Genomic DNA, 22,014 nt, shown 5'->3' on the forward strand with positions numbered 1-22,014 from the left:
TCAAATGAAGGCGAGGTTATTATACTCGATAGCAGTGGTGAAGGAAGTCTCTCTCTCTCTCTCTCTCTCTCTCTCTCTCTCTCTCTCTGTGTGTGTGTGTGTGTGTGTGTGTGTGTGTGTGTGTGTGTGTGTGTGTGTGCATGTTTTGAAGTTCATGCTGGGACCTGCTTGCTACCCACCTAGGCAAATGCCATGGTCTTGCTACTTGCTCTCTAGCTCCCAGAGTACCCTATTTTCTTCTGTTATCACCCTCCTCCGTGGGCTTGTGCCAGATTGTGGCCCCGTACTCAATATTCTGACCTCCTCTGCCTCCCCAGGAGACCCCTGTCCACAGCCAAGTCAGCTCAGCACCAAGGGCCTGCCAGCTTGTGTCCCCGTCTTCATTCGGGACTATTTCAAGGGCAGCGGATTTGGCTTCGGACTCACCATTGGGACCCTTTGCTGCTTCCCCTTAGGTAGGAGAGTAATGGGTAGGCAAGATGGGGCTACTGAAAGGTGCAATCTAGGGGTGAGCTGGGCTTGTTTTACGTATGACAGCAAACAGTACAGAGTAGCTGTCCCTCTGGGTGGTGAGAAAAACACAAGCAGAAGAAAAGGTGTCTTGCTGCAGATAAGTGAGCTCCAGCCTCCTTGATCTCCTGAGATGCCCCCAGGCCTAGCTTGGCCGAGAGTCTGTAAGAGCCCAGGTCTGCACCTGTTGGTGCCTAGGCTGTGCCTAGGGAGCTGTCAGAGACAAATCCTCACTTGAGAAGCAGAGCTGGGCCAGACATGGTTTCTAGAACAGGAACATGATAAGACTCTGTGTGGGTGGCCCAGCAGCCTGGTATGGTATGTCTAGCTTGTGGTTTGAGGAATCCAAGTGTGGACTTAGTCCCTGGCTGGGAAGGGATCTGAGTAATGGAACCATTGGTGACAAGACAGATATTTTAGACACTCTCCAGAGCTCCCTGTGGGATGCAAAGCCGTTCCTTCCATGGGGCCCCCACAGTTGGAAAGCTGTGCATCAGGAGCATCAGAAGGGAGGACTAGGGAGCACTCGTCCTAAGGAAAGGGGGTGAGACGGGAGCGACTCCTATCTGCTCCCACCCTCACTTCCTGGAATACCCTCCCCCACTCTCACGCCAGTCAGCCTGCTCAGTGCCTGGATTGTTGCCCGGCTTCGGATGAGGAATTTCAAGAGGCTCCAGAGACAGGACCGCCAGAGCATCATGTCTGAGAAGCTTGTAGGGGGAGTAGAAGGTAGGCCTGGGGGTGGCTGGGGCGGTGATGGGAAGGATATGGCTTAGGGCTCTGGTCCCTACCCCCATCTCAGAAGCCCGTGGAAAAGGATTCTCGTTTATAGGGCTGTCAGGGAAGCATGGGCAGGTGGAGGAGAGGCACGGTAGGCATTGGACCTGCAGCTTTCCAAGTTGCAAAGCTCCTCCCAATGACCCTAAAGAAATGGAATGTGATGGAGTAGCGGCAGAGTCATGAGATCCTGCCTTCATTTCAAAGGGTTATGAATCACAAGTGCCGGATGGTTTTGCGGCATCTTACCCTGGAATCGCAGGCAACGGGAGCAATCAATGAAGGACTGAAGTCAAGCAAGGATTGGAATCTTGATTCCACCACTGCAGACTGGCTGTGGGACCTTAGGCAGATTTTAGTTTAAATCTCTAAACCTGTTTCTTCTGTAAAAGGGGGATCCTAACGGTGCCTGTATCTTAGGTTGTGAAGACATGCAATAACTAATGCAAAGCATTACGGGAAATATCCAGCAAACACTCAGGAATCAGCCGTCCTTCTTCTCCTCATGGATTAGAGGAACAGCAGAACTGTTGAGAAGAGAATGACCCTTGGGGCTTAGGAAGGGGCCGAGTGGTTGCTGAGACCCTGTACTGGCCTTCTCTTTCTCTCCTGATGCGTTCTACACCCTAGGTGACCCAGCCCCATCTCTTGCTTTCCAGCCTCAGAGTGGCAAGGCCGCAAGGAGCCCTGCAGGCCAGTGCTCGTACACTTGCAGCCTGGACAGATCCGAGTAGTAGATGGCAGGCTCACCGTGCTCCGTACAATCCAGCTGCGGCCCCCACAGCAGGTCAACCTCATTCTGTCCAGCAACCGTGGGCGCCGCGCCCTGCTGCTCAAGATCCCCAAGGAGTATGACCTGGTATGGCCCAGCTGACCCCCATCATAGCTGAGGTAGTTATGTGGAAGGGAAGGAACGCTGAGACAAGAGGTAGGGTTTCTGGTTGCTAGTCCCCGGATATAGTGCCTGATAGAGAGATGAACTTGAACGTGTCTGTCTTGTTCTAGACCATGCTGACTGATAGTTTCCTCGTACTCTGGCAGCCACTGGCAGCTTCCTTCTCTATGAAGGATGTTCTTATGTGTCCTAGGTAGTTAGGAGTTCCTGGAAGAAGTTGTGTCCTCTTCCCTATTCCCTCATTTCAGTTTAGGGGATTTCCAGGCACTTGGAGGGGTGTCAAACAGGAGGCCGGTTGTGGGTCCACTCCACCTTCTGCTCCCCTCCCTACTTCCGGCTTTTCTCCAGTATGGAGTAAATGCTCACCTGAAGTTCTCTTCTGTAAATGGAAAGACAGTATCTCTTCTGCCAGGCCACACCAATGACCCCTGGTGTGACCCAAGCGAAACACATTTCTTTGAGAGGTTCTGACATGTTTGCTTCTGCTCCTGCTGCCTTTGCAGGTGCTGCTGCTGAACACGGAGGAAGAGCGCCAGGCGCTGGTAGAAAACATCAGGGGGGCCCTGAAGGAGAGTGAGCTGAGCTTCCAGGAGTGGGAACAGCGGGAGCAGGAGCTGATGAGGGTGGCAGTGACCAGGGAACAGCGGAGTCACCTCCTGGAGACTTTTTTCAGGCACCTTTTCTCCCAGGTGTGTACGTGGGATCAGATCTGGTGTGCGTGCGTGTGTGCGCACGCGCGCATCCTTACCTACTTGAGGCCATAGGGGTGATCATTCAAAACTCAAGGTTTGAATTCTTAACTAAGTGTCATGATTTAGGTCAAGTCACCAGACTTTTATGTTACTAGAGTCCCAGGTCAGAGACCAGATCTAGAGGAGTGGACACAGGGGCATGTCCCAACTAATTAGGTTCATTCAGCTGCTTGCCTCACAAACCAAAGTCAAGGAGTCTGTCAACATAGTCATGTTGGGAAGACAGAGCTGGAACATCGCAATGCTGTCTTTGGGGGTATTGACCTGCACTTCTAGATTATAGACAGAAAGGGCAGAAGAGGGAACCCGGGGGCATGCATAGCCAGTCAGCCCTAGTCACACCATGGTCTGAGGCATGCATGGCCAGCCGGCCCTAGTCACACCATGGTCTGAGGCATGCATGGCCAGTCGGCCCTAGTCACACCATGGTCTGAGGCATGCATGGCCAGTCAGCCCTAGTCACACCATGGTCTGAGGCACGCATGGCCAGTCAGCCCTAGTCACACCATGGTCTGAGGCATGCATGGCCAGTCAGCCCTAGTCACACCGTGGTCTGAGGCACGCATGGACAGTCAGCCCTAGTCACACCATGGTCTGGTAGATTAGCATGGCCAGTCAGCCCTAGTCACACCGTGGTCTGAGGCACGCATGGCCAGTCAGCCCTAGTCACACCATGGTCTGAGGCATGCATGGCCAGTCGGCCCTAGTCACACCGTGGTCTGGCAGGTTAGTGTTTCAGTTTCAGTTCTACAAATGACTCCAGAGAATGTGTCAGTGAGAGGAACATTCTAGTTCCCACAAGATGATATTGTTTTGCTTCGTGGGCAGCCTCAGCTCCCATCATGGAGTACCTGCTTCTGTTTAGGGAGCATCTCATCATGGAACGATCTGCCTACGGGCTCTGCTGTCCTGAAGGGAAGGTGACTGCAGGTTTATGGCAGTTACTACAGCGTTCAGCTCCTTTTCGGGGGTTTGGAACAGGGTGTAAAATCTGGTAGCAAAGCTTTGTTACCCTCATCTGATGTCTTCAGCCTTGAAAAGAAATTTAGGGTTGATCACCCTGATAGCCTCAGGAGGTTTTATGGTGTGGGTTTGTGTGTGTGTGTGTGTGTGGTTTTTCGAAACAGGATTTCTCTGTAGCTTTGGCATCTGTTCTGTAACTAGCTTTTGTAGACCAGGCTGACTTCGAACTCAGAGATCTGCCTGCCTCTGCCTCCCGAGTACTGGATTAAAGGTGTGCGCCACCACAGCCTGGCACTATTTTTGCTTTTTTTTTTAAAAAAAAAGGGTTTATTTTAATTATGTCCACGGGGGCGGGGCAGCACAAATGAGTGTGTCTGCTCACAGGGCAGAGGCACCACATCCCCCAGGAACTCAAATGGCAGGGAAATGGTTGGGAACCTCCTGAGAAGTCTAATGTTGGTGCTGGGAACTGAACTCAGGTTCCCTTGGAAAGCAGTATGTGCTCTTAACTCCCGAGCCTTCTCTCCAACCCAAACAGGAAACGGAAGCCCAAAGGAGATACACAAAATAAAGGCACAGATGCCAAGATTATTCTGCTTTGAGGAGTCTGTAGGAGCATGTAAAGAGCTGGCGCTCTTCTGAAAAAGCACTCTCTTAGTTCCTTTCACACTTCCTGTGTTCCTACCCAACTCAGTCCGGTCTCCTGGGAGACAGTGCACAGGAATGAAGCAGAGCAAGCCAGCTCTGTGCCCCTTCCGGAGCCAGAGTTCTGTTCTTCGGGGAGTGCATCAAGGAGCTACCATATGGACTTCTGAGAACTACTGGGAAGGTGTGGGAAAATTAGATAGAAGAGAAAAGTCCAAAGACTGATGCCCACATCTGGTCCAAACTTAAAGATAACCTGGATAGAATGCTGGAGTGGAAATAGGAGGCTTAATGTAGAAAGCATGGTGGTACACACTTGTAATCAGGAGGATTGGGAGTTCAAATCCAGCCTCGACTACTGTCTCAGAACCAATGGTGTCTGTGGACATAGTTCACTGATCAAGTGCTTTCTGGGATGTGTAAAACCCTGGGTTCTGTCCCCAGCATGGGGCTCAGGGTAGACACATAAATACAGCATGCGTCCCAAGAAAGTTAATCGTTCTATTGGGCCAGTGATGATGTTCTCCCAAAAGATTGGTAAGGGGTGAGGACGGTAAAGGTGATCCAGGGAACACGTGATCTAATATGTTAGTGAAGAAAAGCTGTCAATCTGGCGTAAGATCATGGTGGAGGTTAAGATTGGCAAGGACACAAAGAAAAAGTTTGGCCCAGGAGAAGGGAGTGGGTAGGTAGGACTGAGCAGAGGAGCCCTGCAGAAGGGAGAAAATTAATGTCTGGGAAGGAGTAAGCTGCCTAGCCGGGAGAGAGTGACAAGGGAGAATATCCATTTAATGAGCATGCGTACATGGACTCTGGGCCAGGATTAATTCTCCAACTGTTGAGTGTGCATAAGAACCAGGGAACCCTAAGCTGCTGGGTTGTGGCTCCTGCTAGGGCACCAGTGGGATCCAGGCACCTGCACTGAGTCCAGATGTCATCAGGATGAAGGGAAGACCTTGTTCTGGAAGCTTCACGGACTGTTAGGTCTCCCCCTAGCTGCCCTGTACTCTCAAGCCATGCCCGACACAGACACTCCTGTTGCTTGTCACCATAACCTATGAGATAAATAGGGCAGGTGAGGAAACGAAGCCCAGACAACTGAAGGGAACTGCCCTAGGGCACACAGCACCCAGATGGCAGGGTTGGGACATGAACCCAGGTCTCTTACCTCCAGCCCCAGGCTCTTTCCACTAAAGCACCTTGTTTGAAGCTGTAGTGTTTGCCTCATGAAAACACAGCCAGGCTTGGACTGAGCAGCTGTTGACAGGCAGGAAAAACAGGTATTATGGCCTTGGCCTACCTGCCACCCTCACCGGCTGTTCTCCTGCTGGGGCAGTCCATGGGTAAGATGGAGACGACCCACAATAAGAATTCTCCTCTGCCAACCCCTTTAGATGGAAGACAGACATAAAGGATAAACACGGTCTCAGGAACCCCAAATGGAGGAGGACTTCATCTTGGCTTGGGAAGATCTGGGGGAGGATACTGTTGGCAAGCAAGGCCTGTCTTCGATTGTGTCTACTTTCTCTCTGACTCTTCTAACCCCTGTGTCTCTGATCACAGAGGTTAGATCACAGCATTGTGCTGAGGTCACAACATTTCTGGAACCTATCGGTTGTAACTCCAAATGCCCAGGTCGGGTCAAATGTGCATACTTGGTTCAGTCAGCTAAGTCAAAGGGCCAGGCCTCTGTAGCATAGCTGTAACTCACAGACCTGGACTGCTTATGGGGGCATGTGCTGGACAGATGCCTCAGAAAGTGGTCCCACCAATCTGCAAGTGAAGGACACCCCCCAACTCCTGTGTCTGCCTAAATGCAGGTGTTGGACATCAATCAGGCAGATGCAGGGACTCTGCCTCTGGACTCCTCAGTGAAAGTGCGCGAGGCCCTGACCTGTGAGCTGAGCAGGGCTGAGTTTGCAGAGTCTCTGGGCCTCAAGCCCCAGGATATGTTTGTGGAGTCCATGTTTTCTCTGGCTGATAAGGACGGCAATGGATACCTCTCTTTCCGGGAGTTCCTGGACATCCTGGTAGTCTTCATGAAAGGTGAGAAAGGAGAAAATAATGTTCAGACAGGGGTGGGACAACGGCACTGCAGTGTGGCTGAACTATAGGAAACAGAGAGCCGCGAGTCCACGACAGATGCCTGGGAGTCTAGTAAGGGGTTCTGGAGGTTGGGTTGGGCTCTCCTCACAGAACCCTTCTTCTTCCAGGCTCCCCCGAGGAGAAGTCTCGCCTTATGTTCCGAATGTATGACTTTGATGGGAATGGCCTCATTTCCAAGGATGAGTTCATTAGGATGCTAAGGTTGGTCCTCTCGAACAGCAAGGAGAGTTAAGTCAGGACAGGGACTTCCAGGAAGAGGAGGGTCCATCACAGGAATAGTTATAAAGGAGAAGCAGGGGGCCTCCTCCTTATCTTTGTAACCAGAGCCTTCCAGAACTACTAGGGAACTTGGGATTCAGCAAGCCGGGTCCCTGATTTAGCCTCCCATCTCCCCGAAGACCTGGTGGGATGGTCAGCGAGCCTTCTTGGTGTGCCCACCCCCAACCCTAGGTCCTTCATTGAGATCTCTAACAACTGCCTGTCCAAGGCCCAGCTGACTGAGGTGGTGGAGTCCATGTTCCGGGAGTCGGGCTTCCAGGACAAGGAGGAACTGACCTGGGAGGATTTCCACTTCATGCTGCGGGACCACGACAGCGATCTCCGATTCACACAGCTCTGTGTCAAAGGTGGGGCTGCCTGGCTGGCAGGCTGGCTGACGTATGTGTCAGGAGGCATAACATACTTTTAGGAGCCCACAGAAATACTTTGTATGAGAACCAGAAGGGAAAAAAATCAGTATAATAATGAATGCATAATATAGCCAGCCTGGATGATGCTCATGTGATTATCGAATAACACTGCTAATTTATTTTTATTTGTATGGAGGAAAGGGCCCAGGAAGATAGAAGCGCCTTGGGGCCCATGAATGTAGCCTGGCTGCTGCAGTGGGGTGAGAGGTGGGTGGGAGACATTTTTTTTTTTTTTGAGATAGCGTCTTGCTCTGTGCGTGACTGGGTGGCCTGGAACTTGCTATGCGCACCAGACTGGCTTTGAACTTCTGGTAATCCTCCTGCCTCTACCTCCCAAGTGCTGGGAAAACAGATGTTTGCTACTACACTCAATTTTCGGTAAGAGATGTTGACTGGAGCCCTGCTTCTGCTGGATCCTTGCCAAAGCCACCCCACCCCTGCACCTCTGAGCTTAGTGCCCAGAGCAAGGAGGAAACAGTGTCTCTTTGTTACAGCTCTACTCAGGTCAGGGTACGTTCTCAGTGACTAGGTTGTATGGGTTGGGTGTATTTGGGGTTTTATCCCCTAACTCCCGCCCTATCTCCTGGCTAAGTGCTTCGTAAACGTTTGCTGAGTACGTCAAGGTCCAACGACACTGTCTGCTCCCTACCTCCTGCCCTACCTGCGTCTGACTCAAGTGGGTGGAAGGTCGGGGTCAGAGTGAGGGATGGGACAGATTGCAAGCCCAGGGTCTGTGCGTGGCCTGCTCTGAGCTGTCACAACGTCTTTGTAGCTTGAAATTCTCCTTGGAACATGTTGAGACCAAACCCAGTCCTTCCCGGGATTCTGAGAACAGTGGGGGCTAGCAGCGTTGCTGAGAGATGGAGCGAGTTGGGCAAGATGCGGATCAACTTCTGCACAAGGCCTCCTCTGGCCTGCGGGCAAGGGGAGCTGGTGAAAAGGAAAGCTGAATCTGTAGCTTTCTTCTTTTCCTAGGAAGCCAAGCAATGGGTACTTAGGCCTGAGGGCAGAGGCTAGCCAGGCTACACAGTCCTGGGGATACCGGGCCTGGTGTGACCGGGCAGGGGACTGAGTGAACAATGTGTGGCATCTTGTTTCCCTTTCGGTCATCGCTGCACATTGCTCTTTCCTTCTGAGCTTATTTGAAAGGTTTGACATGACAGAAAAGGGCACACGGGCTTTACAAACAGCTCTTCTCTTTCACCAAGACGAGGTCTTTCTGGATTACTACCTCACCACATTTGCTGTTTGCCGAACGACTGGAGAGTCAGATATTGGCATTTGGAGCTAGACACTTGAATTTGGGGCTGGAGGGATGGCTCAGTGGTGAAGAACACCTGCTGCTCTTGTAGAGGACCACGTTCAGTTCCCAGCACCCACATGGCAGCTCACAACCACTTGGAACCGAGTTGCAGGGGATTGGGTGTCCTCTTCCAGCCCCCTTGGGCATCAGGCATACATATGATGCACAGTGATCTACGGATACAAACACTCATAAGTTTAAAATAACTCTTAAACACTTGGGTTTCATGTGGATAAGTTCACCATGAGCCAAGACATCTTCGGGGTTGACTTAGAACTTAGAAGCACCCTGGAGGCTCCAAGTCTCCTGTAAGAACTTGGATTTGCCAGGCAGTACACGCCTTTAATCCCAGTACTCAAGAGGCAGAGGCAGGTGAATCTCTGTGAGTTCTAGGCCAGCCTGGACTACAAAGAGAGCTCCAGGACAGCCAGGGCTGTTACACAGAGAAACCCTGTCTCAACCCCCATGCCCTCCAAAAAGAACTCGGATTTGCAGCTCAGCCTTGCATTGTTCTCAGTGTGCAGCTCTGACAGGAAAATGAGATAAAGTTTCCAGTATTGTATTATGAACATTTTCCAACCCAGAAAGACCTTTAGCTACACTGATCAATAGATAGGTGAGTCCGGTTCTCACTGGACTGGGCCGAGAACTGAGGCTGGGGTCCCCAGAGGCAGGTTCTCCTCTGGAATGGAGACTTTCTACAGGTTTGAACTTAGGAAGGAGGGGGACCCTGTGCTTGAGCTAGGCTCAGCTGAACTCTGAGCTGTTCCCTCACCAAGCTTTTCATCACAGGGGTGGAAGTGCCCGAAGTCATCAAGAACCTCTGCCGTCGAGCCTCCTACATCAGCCAGGAGAAGATCTGGTGAGTTTCCGTCTGGGTATATGGGGTAGCTGTCATTTTGTCCCTAGGATGGCTGAGGTTGGGCACTGCCCCCATCCCATGTAGCACCTTCATGCAAACAGAAAAAGGGCACACTTTTTCTGTGGGTACATCCTGCATCGGGATGAGAAGTGAGCCTGCTGAGTTAGGCAGAGCTCACTCACTGCCGGGGCCAAGTGTCCTCAGAGAGGACACAGTTACATGTGGCGACCTCCACTGGAACTCACTCCCTGTCCACCTTGCTGGGGAACTCCTGCTGTCCTGCGTGGAGGGTTTTTATCTTTCCTCGACAAAGTTGGTTTGGAGGCAGAGCAGGGCAGCAGGAGGTCGGTTGGCAGACACCTTCCGCTTTTCCTTCCTAGTCCTTCACCCAGAATAAATGCCCACTGTGCCCGCAACAACATCAAGACTGAGGCATCACCACAGAGACTACAGTGCCCCATGGACACAGACCCTCCTCAAGAGATCCGACGGAGATTTGGCAAGAAGTATGGCTGCTTTGCCCCTAAAGTCAATGCCCCTTCAACCACTCATTACATGGTGCTGAGTACTCTGCTCTATAGGCAGATAAGTACTCCCTGCGCCAGAATGCTTTGAACCCGTGCGCCTGTCACTACAGTTCCCTACTGATGAATGTTAGAGTGGTAGGAAGGGCAAGGAACTTCAGGACTCAGGGATGTTTTCTCACCTCTGTCTGGGAAGTTGGGGGGCCTTCGCAGAGAACCTGCCCTAGTTAGGTTTTTGTTGCTGAGATAAAACCATGACCAAAAGCAACCTGGGGAGAAAGGGGCTTATTTGGCTTACAGGTTTCAATCTATCATAGAGAGAGGCCATGGCAGGAAGTCAAGGCAGGAGCTTGCAGCAAAAACCAGAGGAACGCTGGCTTCCAGCTTGCTTCCTTTAGCGGTTGAGCTACCTTTCTTATATAGCCTAGGCTCACTGCTCAGGGATGGCACCGCCCACAGTGGACTGGGCCTTCCTACATCAGTTAACAAAAAAAAATGCCCCAAACATGCCAATCTGATGAAGGTAATTCCTCAGTGGAGGTTACTTCTTCCCAGGGATGTCAAGTTAACCACGAAAGCTAACTGTGACAGGCCCCTTGAGCCTTCCATAGGCTAACTGTGGGTGCCTGGTAGGAGCAACAGATAGGGAGGGAAAGGTGCTGCCTGTGTGAATGGACCCTGGTGTAGAGGCTGTGTATGCCCTGGGGATGAAATAATCACTTGGAGATCCGCCCTCACTTAGACTTAGTAGTTGTAGCCTACTAAGGGTCTGAACCTGTCCTTCCAGGACGCTCTTCAGAGACACCCCTTGGGGTAGCAATTTTCCACTGGTATTGAGTCTCACAGGCCAAAGGTTAAGGCTTCTTGTCTCCCAGGGTAACTTCGTTCCAGCCCTTGCTGTTCACGGAGGCACACCGAGAGAAGTTTCAACACAGCCGCCGTCACCAAACGCTGCAGCAGTTCAAGCGCTTCGTTGAGAACTATCGGCGCCACATAGGCTGTGTGGCAGTGTTTTACGCCATCACTGGGGCGCTCTTTCTGGAGAGGGCCTACTGTGAGTGACATCATATACCGCAGGCCAGGGGTGGGTGGTCGTGGTGATGCGCTGCAGCAAGTGACGATTGCGTCGCCTCCAACTGCACTCTTGTCCCTTCACAGACTATGCTTTTGCGGCACACCACAGCGGCATCACCGATACCACCCGTGTGGGCATCATCCTGTCGCGGGGCACAGCGGCCAGCATCTCCTTCATGTTTTCCTACATCCTGCTCACCATGTGTCGCAACCTCATCACCTTCTTACGAGAGACCTTCCTCAACCGCTACATTCCCTTTGATGCCGCTGTGGACTTCCATCGCCTCATCGCCTCCACAGCCATCATCCTCACAGGCAGGGGCTGCTGCTCTGGGATTCTCTCGGTGCCTGCTGCCCTTGCTAGCTTCCCCTCCTCTGGGGCTCCTCCCCGTCCCCACTGGCACTTAACTTTAATGTGGCTCTTGGGTGGCATATCCATAAGGATGGAGTTAGGTGGGCTTGTGGGATGAAGTTAAGTTCAGGAGCCCACCCTGCCCTGAATGGCTTTTCCTATACTTTCAACCCCTCAACTTTAACTGACAGGGTAGAAATGCTTGCTCTCTTAGTTCTTATGCTTTAAAACAGATCCGTGAAGGAAACCAAAGGAATGAGCTTCTAATGGCAGAATTTCAGACTCATGTGGTTGTGTTCGTGGGTGGAATGGGGGAGGACCAGGAGGTTGACTACCAGTCAGCAGCCCAGACCACGAGGGTGCTGTTTCATTCCTCCATGTCTGTTTGGCACTCGGATGTGTTGAGCCTCCTCGCTTGGCTGTCCTTGGGCTCATCACCCTGTCTGGTCTTCCCTAGTCTTACACAGTGCTGGCCATGCGGTGAATGTGTACCTGTTTTCCGTCAGCCCGCTCAGTGTCCTCTCCTGCCTCTTCCCTGGCCTCTTCCATGATGATGGGTAAGTGTGTGTGTCAGGAATGAATTTCCTGAAGGTAGAGGATAAATCTGCTTGGCCCAGAGAACAGGGTCACCTTCTGGGATGGACAGACAATGACCAACCTGAAAGGTAGTTGTTCTGTTCCTCTGGGAACTCTCGGAGAGGGCCTGGAGAACTCATCTTGCGACTCCCTGCTGTGCCTTCCACACAGGTCAGAGTTCCCTCAGAAGTATTACTGGTGGTTCTTCCAGACTGTGCCAGGTGAGAACTCTTCCCCTCTCTGAATGTCTAGGCTTGACTCCAAATTCCAGGCTATGGGTTCCGTCTGTCACTGAATAGCCAAACTCACTCAATTCTTATGATGAGCCAGGCTCTGCCCTCTAGCCCAGAGGACACTTCTGGGCAGTAAGAAACTTTGGTGGCTTCATCACAGCTCCCCTCAACCTTGGGCTAGATCCCCCCTAGGAGGGGCTTACTGGACCTTATTCTGGACTGGTTCTCAGAGGGCTGGGAGTAGGCCTTCTTTATAATACTTATACTTACCATGACTGTTGCTTGGAGAAATGCTGTGCCCCAGCTCCATGGGAGAAGGACCAGGCTTCCTTTTTTTTTTAATCAGTTCAGGCAGAAGCCCCCACCCACACCATAAGAAGCCTTGACAAAGGTTGGGGAATATTCCTAGCTTACTGCAATCACCCAACTCAGAGCTAATAGCTGAGAATCTATTAAGATTGATCCTAAGCCTATTTATAATTTCAGTCTGTTCCCTCCTTGGGGTAATGTGTTTTTCATTTTCACTCCTTCTGTGAAATACAGCAGGTTTTTTAAAATCCTACTGCTTTGAACTTCAGAGGGTGCTTGCTGACTTCCGCACCCTGGGATTTGGTGGATAAGGCTGTATTTATGCTCTTCTCTCTGCTCACGACTTTTACAGGCTGCGGTTCAATCCCTCCTTAACCTTTGCGTTCCCACACATCAGGGCTCTAATCTTCCTAATTACCGTCTTTCTCCTCCTTGATCACTGAGGTATTCTGTGTTTCTACACCCCATCCTGGCTTCAGCATGACCCTCTTTGTACCCCTGGCATGGAATCCTCCAGGAAAGCTGGGGCTTTCTACCAATTCCGGGTAGATGAGGGACTCTGTCAATTTGCTGTTTGGTATGGTCCCAGGCACAAATTGGTCCAGAGTTCATGTCATAATAACCAAGAATAGTGGTGCAGTTTTGACTCCATGGTGATGGGGCCTGATATTTCCAGTGTCTCATCTAGAGATTTCTGTGCATTCATTCATTCATTCATTCAGCACACGGTTGAGAAGCCTGCAATATGCCAGGCCCTGCAACGGCCAGGCGGATCAGCGATAAGACAGCCTAGCACTGCTCTTCAGTCTCCTGCCCTTTTCTCTTCCCAGGCCTCACTGGAGTCCTGCTGCTCCTGGTCCTGGCCATCATGTACGTCTTCGCCTCCCACCACTTCCGCCGACGCAGCTTCCGGGGCTTCTGGCTGACCCACCACCTCTACATTTTTCTCTATGTCCTGGTGAGAGTTTCTGGCTGTGAGCCAGGCCAATGGGGTGCAGACAAGACGTTCCTAGGGAGGCACTGAGGGCTCGACGTTGATTTTCCATCCCCTTAGTTATTTCATGTATTCATTTCCCCATATCCCTCCATAAAGATGGAAATTATAGTGTGGGGCTCTCCAGGAGGCCGAACCCATTACGCGCCTCTCGGAAGATCCCTCCCTGCCGTGGATTTTTTTGGTAGCAGCCCTGCCAGGTTCACCCGCATTCCTCACAGACTCCCCCACACCATTTCTCTCCAGTCTTTCTCTGCCTTTGCCTGGCTGGTTTTTTGGTTCCTGGGTGGACTGCTTGCACCTTAAGGAAGAATTATTCTTCTAGAGAAACTTCAGTGGGTTCTGCTTTTGTTCTGATCTCATCTGAGAACACATTAGTCATATCACGCGACCAAACACCTATGAAGTTAATAGGGTTGCTCGAAACACCAGCCGGACTGCTGATAAGATGGACTTTGAGACTCCACCGTGTTAGGTTTTGGTGGGGCAAGTGGTCCAAGAGGACACTGAGCTGGCGTCACTGGAGAAAAGGACTTTATTAGGAGTTGTTGACACCATGGACAGACAACAGAGATGTAATAGCATGGTCTAGGCTCCAAGGAGAGTTCAGGACACAGCATGAGAGACAAACAGAATGGCTGGGTCTCTGAAGACTGTCAGGGCCTAGGTGGCAGAGGAAGGGATCTCTTACGCCTTTTGAGGATGGGGGAGGTTCACAGGAAGAGCCTGCAGCCAGGAGGAAGGGAGTGGAGAACAGGATATGGCACTCTTTGATGTAGACTCACACGAGATGCCATGACACTGGCCGTGACTCAGGACTCAGACAACACCTGTTAGTGCCTGAGAGCAGGCCCAAAGCAAAGGCTTGATTCTGACATTACCGTTCTTACACGCCTATCCTGTTTCCTTCTCGAGCTAGGATCCATGGTTTCTTTCCTCCCCTCTCTTCTTCTGCCCCTGTCACCCTACACTGTGTTGCCAACAGCTGATTGACCTGAATTCCTGAGCTGACTCTGACCTGGGTCCCTGTGCTTGCCCCCTTGCCTCAGGTACACAGTATGCCCCAAAGGGCACCCTAAGGTGACTGAGAAATTAAACCAAGTCCCGAGGCCCTTATTTTTCCCACCAGTTGATTGATGGCTTGGTTGCTGGCATTCAGAGAGCCCAAAGCCCCCATGACTAGCACTTTTTATCTCCTAGCAGAACAGTACACAGGGGTCTCTTTTGTTCTGCGATGAAGAATGTACCATTGTCTGGTTGTGGCTGAATCCTGGTATCCCACTTCCCTCCTCCCAGATGCAGCTCTATCCTCACTGTTAGCTGGGAAGATTATTGCTGTGGCTTAGCACTTCCTGATTTTGAAATAACTATCTGCCTTGGCTTAGGACAGTTTCTAGAACTGCTGATGTTTGCTTCCGAATAACCTCTCCCTCCTTTGAGAGCTCTGGTTAGCTAATTTCCTCCTTTCCTCCCTCCGTCCCTACCCAATGAAGGGTGGAGTCCTAGCCTGATGCCTACTGCTTTTGCTAGGAACATGTTCCTGGTGATAAAATGAGCAGGGAGGCCCAGTAGAGTGGTTAGCTTGATTCCCTAAGTTCAAGACTGCTTTCTGACTCATTGCTGGGTTGTAGACATCGCTGGCTTGCTGGGCAGCCCCAGCCTGGCAGATTGAGAGCATTTTGCCTGGTTAGGGAGTTCAAGGGCCAAAGAAACTTCCTCCCACTTATCCCCAGGGATGGAGGGAGCAGACTCTGAGAAAGAATGTTCATGCTGACAACAGCCTAGACTGAACTTCTCCACCACTTGTGGGGAAAGGTTAAAAAATGTGGAACCCTTGACTGGAGAAGGAATTAATTCTTGAACAGGAGACTTGAATTCACTGAAATAGATAGCAACCAAGGGTCTCTTTTCTCTAGCTCTGTGGGAAGTCCAACATAGTTGGCAATTCCTGCCCTTGGGAAGTTAGGATTTGCTGCAGAGACCAGTGCCACATTCACTCCAAACAGAAGGGATTGCTGAGCAGAGGGTCCCAACAGTAAGCCACAGGAAGTCACGGAGGAAGAGTTTCACTTACGCTGACCTGGCTAGGGGCAACTTGGAGGGGAAAATGGGACTTCAGCCACAGCTTTAGAAAAGAGAAACTAAACATCGACAAGGCTGAGTGGACACTGAAGAGCAATCCAGGTGGCAGGACCTAGGTAGAAGGGCATGCACACAGATGCAAGGGCGAGAGGAGCGACAGGATATGCAGGGGGCAGAGGAGACAGGCCTGCGTAGTGGCAGGACATGCTGGTGACATGTGGGGGTGGCTGACGAGGCAGAATGGTTATGGCTTATCAGAGAGGCCATGCTACATGGCGGAGCACAGGAGAAAAGAGCAGTGGGTGAGGAAAGCAGGCTTGGACCACACCCATGATTGGGGTGGCAGATGGAATGGGGCCAGCGCAGGAGCTGGAAAATGAGTGGCCGGGGAGGCTGAGGCAGAACCAGCAGAACACTGTTGCTGAGGTAACAGTGAACCAGGGAGGTGGCGAGGGAGGGGGTCTCTAGAATCACAGGCTGCAGAGAGGGAGCTGGCATGGCCTACAGAAGACCTTGTAGTTGGGCCTGGTAGCAGGTCCCTGTCGTCCCAGCTCCTTGGGAGACTGAAGTAGGAGGATTACAAGTTCAGAGCCTACCTGGTCCACAGAGTGAATTTAAGGCTAGCCTGATCAAATCCCTAAGACTACCTCAAAGTAAAAAGTAAGAAAAAGCTGGCTGTAGGTCTGTTGTAAAAACACTTATCTAGCACTGTGCGTCTCTAGGTTTAATCCCAGAGAATAAAGAAAAGAAAGAGAGGGGAAGAGAGTCCTGGGGCAGGGTTATAAGCTGCCAAGGTATCTCATGGAAAAGACTAGCTAGATGTTCTTAGCCACCAAAAGGTGGAATAAACAGGGCAAGCCCTTCCCCGACAATTACTGAGTGCCAGATGTGCGCCCAGCAGACATCACGCAGATCCAAGACAATGTAGCACAGTCTCCACCTCCTCAGACCACTCAGAAAAGAATACACATGTGGATGAACAAAGGCTGACCATGGACGAGGGAAGATAGAAAGAGAGATGTGTGATGTGATAGACATAGGCAGTGGAGGTGTCATTTCTGCTGAGACGTGGAAAGGGGGATGGAGTAGCCATGGGGAGATCTAGGGACAAGAAAGCTCAGGCTTGCCCTACCCCTGTAAGTGCAAAGATTCTGAACCCAAAAGGACCAGGGAGAAAGAACCAGCTAGTAGGAGTCCAGAGGCCAGAGTACTGCAAGGCTGGAGGGGTCAATGAAGTTCACTAAAGCTTTTTAGACAGAGAACATGATAAGGAAAGAGCTATGTTGGCCAGGTGTGTTGATGCAGACTGGCAAATTCTGTACTCAGAAGGCTGAGGCAGGAAGCTCGTCACAAATTCAAGGCCAGCCTGGTACATCTGAGATATTCTCTCTCTCTCTCTCTCTCTCTCTCTCTCTCTCTCTCTCTCTCTCTCTCTCTCTCACACACACACACACACACACACACACACACACACACACACACACACAGAGGATATCTTACAGAATCCAGGTAGGGGTCACCTTGGCTATGTACGGAATGGTAGCATTCCTTTGGTGTGCTTTGGAGGATGGAGGTGGGAGTGATTATCTCAGAACCTAGAAGGAACGGATTCATGGGAGGTAGGGAATGGATACCCCAGTGGGTTAGGTCAAAGCTGTGTGTACCACTTGGACTGAGCCTTATTCTTCATCCCGTACAGCTTATCATCCACGGCAGCTTTGCTCTGATCCAGGTGCCCCGATTCCACATCTTCTTCCTGGCCCCGGCAATTATCTATGTGGGGGACAAGCTGGTGAGCCTGAGCCGGAAGAAGGTGGAGATCAGCGTGGTGAAGGCCGAGCTGCTGCCTTCAGGTACAAGCCTGAAGACTGTGAGGGAACCCACTTGGTTATTAAGGGAACTGACAGGACACAGGCAGTACCTGGGTTGCTCCAGTCTACTGTCCTGGTCCAGGGGAAGGGAAGGGACCTGGGGTTCTTGGGAGAAGTAATCTGATGAGAATGTTTTTTGCATGAGGCATGTCCCCTCTTAAGACAGAGAGTAGAGGAGCCCAGGCCAGGCTTTCCCCTTGCCCTGTTCACCCCCAGCTCCTCTGCAAAGCAAGATTCTAGTGGGGGAGTCTACCTTGTCATCAGATCTGAGGCTATTGTTCGAGGAACTTTCTAGAGACCATACTGTTGCTGGGTTCAGGGCAACAGTCTCTTGTGCCATCCCTTCCCAGGAGTGACCCATCTGCGGTTCCAGAGGCCCCAGGGCTTTGAGTATAAGTCAGGGCAGTGGGTGAGGATTGCATGCCTGGCCCTGGGGACCACTGAGTACCACCCCTTCACACTGACCTCGGCACCCCACGAGGACACACTCAGCCTGCACATCCGGGCAGCTGGACCCTGGACCACCCGCCTCAGGGAGATCTACTCACCTCCGACCGCTGACACCTGTGCCAGATACCCAAAGGTGCCCAGATTATCTACACACTTCTATAGCCCCCCCCCGCATCACCAGGCTCCCTGCTGTACTGCCTCCTCCCAGAGAGCAGCACAGACCCAACCCCACCCTGTATTCTTCCTCATGTCTTGTAACTCCGTTTCCCTACCCACCATGTCCATTTCGGGCTTCAGAATCACGGCTAAGCTGAATTTTAAAACCACTGTCCTTCCCACAGCTGTACCTCGATGGGCCATTTGGAGAGGGCCACCAGGAGTGGCATAAATTTGAGGTGTCGGTGCTAGTGGGAGCTGGAATTGGGGTCACCCCCTTTGCCTCCATCCTCAAAGACCTGGTTTTCAAGTCATCAGTCAGCTGCCAAGTGTTCTGTAAGAAAGTGAGTGCCAGCCCACGGTTCCCCCAGCACAGCACTGCCGCTATCTCCTGCCTCTGTTCGTGTCTCTACCTTCTGGGGAGGACAAGTTGGTCTGAGACCCGGAGAAGGATGGTGTGTTGGAAAGATGCCAGGTTGTCCTGACAGGCGGAATTGGTATACTGATGTCTGTAGGACTCCACCCAGTCTCTAAGAGCTCCTTCACTCAGCCATGAGGTGCTCTGCACAGGAACTGCTTGTGAGAGTCCCTCCAGGAAGGGCTGAAGGGAGGCAAAACAAAACAAGCAACCAAAGAAACCGCATTCCCTCATCCAGAAGAGGCCAGCCCTCAGAGTGCTGGCTGGGAGAGGGAGGGGCACCTTTGGGGTGGGGCACAAGTAAAACTGGCTCAGGTCTCAGGGTTGAGGGAGGTGCCCAGGTAGGACTTGCCCGTGGGTTGGCCCTAGCCGCACAGCCAAGCCTTCAGGCCCCCTCCACACAGGCACTTTCTCTGTAGTTCGGACCCAATGGCAGGCCTCTGCTTGTCTCTCTGGGCCTGGCAGGTGAATCAGGTGCGCTGGAATGCAACGGGCAGAGGCCCAGCCTACAGGCTGTCAGCACTCAGAGGGTGACAGCTCCTTCCTTACCTGTTCCTTCACCTGCAGCACCTGGCTTTTCCTCTTGATAGACGCCTTTCATCACTTTTCAGGCAGCTGGGGATCCCCAAGGTGGCTGCTCCATGGAATGCCCTTAAGCTCAAAGTTCTGCCTCTAGGCAGCTGCTCAGCAGTGAGCAGCCTCCTGCTCTAGCATCTCCCACTGAAGGAAGTGCTGGGCTTGGCCTGAGGAAGTTGCTTCTGACCCCAAAGCCCCTCAGCTCAGTTGTGGAAGGCTCTTTAGTCTGGCACCAGGTTGCCTCACTTCCACCTCTCTTTGTCCAGGGGTAATCTGCCCCTGGCCTCAGAGCCTGGTCCTACTTCCCATACACCCTATTTCCCTGGTGGTCTGGGAACAGTCACAAACTGGCTTAGGTCAGAATTCCGTGTGGGGATCCCTGACATGTAGGGAAGCCAAGCTGAGCTGGCCCTGAGCCCCAGTGTGTGTCCTCAGATCTACTTCATTTGGGTGACAAGGACTCAGCGGCAGTTTGAGTGGCTGGCTGACATCATCCGGGAGGTGGAGGAGAATGACCACCAGGACCTGGTGTCTGTGCACATCTATATCACCCAGCTGGCTGAGAAGTTTGACCTCAGGACCACCATGCTGGTAGGCCAGGCCAACCAGGCAGGGCAGGTGGGACACTATCAGGGCCAAGAGCTGGTCCTGGCCATGCCTGGCTATGATCCTCTGTGCCCACTTCCTCCCCCAGTACATCTGTGAGCGGCACTTCCAGAAGGTGCTGAACCGGAGTCTGTTCACGGGCCTGCACTCCATCACCCACTTTGGCCGCCCTCCCTTTGAGCCTTTCTTCAACTCTCTGCAGGAAGTTCATCCCCAGGTAAGTCTCCTTCACATCCTGATTTTTGTCCCCTTTTATCATCTGGGGTGCGAGCAAAGCTCTCCAACCTGCTCTATCAGGGAAAGACTTGGTCACTGCCAAGAATCTACCCCTTAGCAGATTGGTAGGTTACAGACTAGAAAAGCATAGGTGGGGGGGGCGTCACCCTAAGGTGCTAAGAAAGGAGGAAGCCCTAAATTTATCCACCAAATGGGAGAGCTCAATACTAGAAACATCCCTTACTCAGGAATGCCCTGGCCCTGATGGAGCTAATTTTTACCAGGAACAGTGAGTAAAGCTGGCCACAGATCTCATCAGCAACAAGCTGCCCCTGAATTTGAACACTGGTTAGTTAAGTGGCCTTTTTTACAGTGACCTAGCACTTACAAAGTTGAGCTAGACTTATAGTGAGCTAGCCCTCACCATGCATGGTACAAAATAAACCTTCAATGGGAACACTGGATAGCTTTTTAAATAGGACCAAAGCCTGTACCTTAAACATAAACCTTGCTGACCAATACGGACCCAGCTCTGCCGGTAAATACGTCCACCTTTGGTTCTTCCTCCTGCAATAGGTCCGAAAGATTGGAGTATTCAGCTGTGGTCCCCCTGGCATGACCAAGAATGTGGAGAAGGCCTGTCAGCTCATCAACAAGCAGGACCGGACTCATTTCTCTCACCATTATGAGAACTTCTAGGCCTCCTGCCCAGCAACTCTGCCCACTACTGCCCAGCAGAGCAGGGGCTTTGGCCTGCGCCTTAACCCCGTACTCATTTCTTCTGGTTGCCTCAGGCTTGGCTCGCTTCCTGCCTACCAGTTTGGTCCAGGTAGCCATGCTCAGACATCATGTGTGGGCGCAGAGATCTCTAGGGCCAGCAAGTGTCTGAGCTTGGAGAAGCGCGCCGTTTAAGAACTAAAGGTTCAGAGGGAGGGGAGCATCCTGGTTGGGACAAAATGAGGATTCTTCCAAGGAAAAATGAAAGTTCAGAAGACAAGCTGTCACGTTTATGTAGGTAACTGTGATCCTGAGGATGAAGTGGTGGTATGGATGCTGGCATCTTTGACCTTTTCACTCTGTGACCTTCCCGCCTTCCGGGTTCTCCACTTTCAAAACAGCTGGGAGATGTTTTAGAGTGGGCAGGGGCAACTTACGGAAACCCTCAGGACCAGCCTAACTGCATAACGTAGCCAGACCTTTCCTTGCCCCAACCTGCCAGGAGCAGTGCCCCTCAGCCCTACCTCCCTACTGCAGTAGTCTCTTTTGCAAATAAACCGCCTTTCCACCTTTGGGGGTTTCTTTTTTTCTGCCTCAGTTCAGGGTGAAGGCACCCAGTGGGCTTGCCAGCCTGGTCCAGACATCTCGCCAGTATTTACAGAGAAAACCCAGCTAAGCTGAGTACCACAATAGAGGTCCCTTCTCTCCTCTCGGGGTACCCTTCCTCACTCCGGCCACTTCCGGGTGCTGAAGGCTGATCAGGAAGGGCACAGAAGGGTTTCTGGAGCGCCACAGTAGGCCTGGCTTCCTTCAGGACATCAGCTATTCTTGGTCTGCCCAGAGACACGGTCTTCCAGGCAGCATGAGACAGACGTCTCCTAATCCCTCTAGGCCTGTTTCTAATGGTGGGTTGCTCTTTCTGTCACTCAAAGACAGGACAGACCCCCGAGAGAATTTCTGAAAAGCTGCCCGACTCCAAAGGGTTCGGTCTATTCCCTCATTTCTCAGATCACACATCCTCCCTTGGGAGGCAACATCCACTGAGTTAGAGACTCCCAACCGGCTCACGGCACACCACGGCGCCGTGGGACTGGGGAGGGGGGTGAGGAAAGGGGCCTCAGGTAGACGGATCACGGCCCGGGGGTGTTCGGCCCCCACAGAGCAAGCAGCAGGGCGGCCGCGGGTCCACGGCGTCGGCGGGTGGCCCTGAGGCCCGGCCACCAGAGGGAGCCGAACGAGCGCCGCGGCCCGAAGGGGACGCGCCTTCCGCCTGCGCGCGCCTTCCGCGTGGCAGCCGCCCTCCCTCTTTGTCTCCGCGCCTCCCGCCTCCCGGATAGCCGGCTGATGGCGGGAAGCTG

The 22,014-nt window shown here is 52.2% G+C and overlaps 1 protein-coding gene across 1 annotated transcript in view; it reads left to right on the forward strand.

Moving 5' to 3' along the window:
• The window catches only part of Duox1 (dual oxidase 1), a 34,399-nt gene extending 13,171 nt beyond the window's left edge, over window positions 1-21,228 (forward strand). Inside the window, exons 15-34 of the mRNA XM_075961990.1 lie at window positions 318-455; window positions 1,126-1,239; window positions 1,947-2,146; window positions 2,686-2,871; window positions 6,363-6,588; window positions 6,756-6,849; window positions 7,099-7,274; window positions 9,433-9,502; window positions 9,883-10,008; window positions 10,902-11,080; window positions 11,185-11,415; window positions 11,910-12,009; window positions 12,200-12,249; window positions 13,401-13,528; window positions 17,346-17,499; window positions 17,868-18,100; window positions 18,309-18,467; window positions 19,553-19,708; window positions 19,812-19,940; window positions 20,516-21,228. Of these exons, the coding sequence (XP_075818105.1) occupies window positions 318-455; window positions 1,126-1,239; window positions 1,947-2,146; window positions 2,686-2,871; window positions 6,363-6,588; window positions 6,756-6,849; window positions 7,099-7,274; window positions 9,433-9,502; window positions 9,883-10,008; window positions 10,902-11,080; window positions 11,185-11,415; window positions 11,910-12,009; window positions 12,200-12,249; window positions 13,401-13,528; window positions 17,346-17,499; window positions 17,868-18,100; window positions 18,309-18,467; window positions 19,553-19,708; window positions 19,812-19,940; window positions 20,516-20,638 (2,972 nt within the window). The 3' untranslated portion in view covers window positions 20,639-21,228. The remainder of the gene's footprint in view (window positions 1-317; window positions 456-1,125; window positions 1,240-1,946; window positions 2,147-2,685; window positions 2,872-6,362; window positions 6,589-6,755; window positions 6,850-7,098; window positions 7,275-9,432; window positions 9,503-9,882; window positions 10,009-10,901; window positions 11,081-11,184; window positions 11,416-11,909; window positions 12,010-12,199; window positions 12,250-13,400; window positions 13,529-17,345; window positions 17,500-17,867; window positions 18,101-18,308; window positions 18,468-19,552; window positions 19,709-19,811; window positions 19,941-20,515) is intronic.
• Window positions 21,229-22,014: the final 786 nt, after the last annotated feature.

Source organism: Microtus pennsylvanicus, chromosome 2 (assembly GCF_037038515.1).
Source record: "Microtus pennsylvanicus isolate mMicPen1 chromosome 2, mMicPen1.hap1, whole genome shotgun sequence".
Classification (NCBI taxonomy): domain Eukaryota; kingdom Metazoa; phylum Chordata; class Mammalia; order Rodentia; family Cricetidae; genus Microtus; species Microtus pennsylvanicus.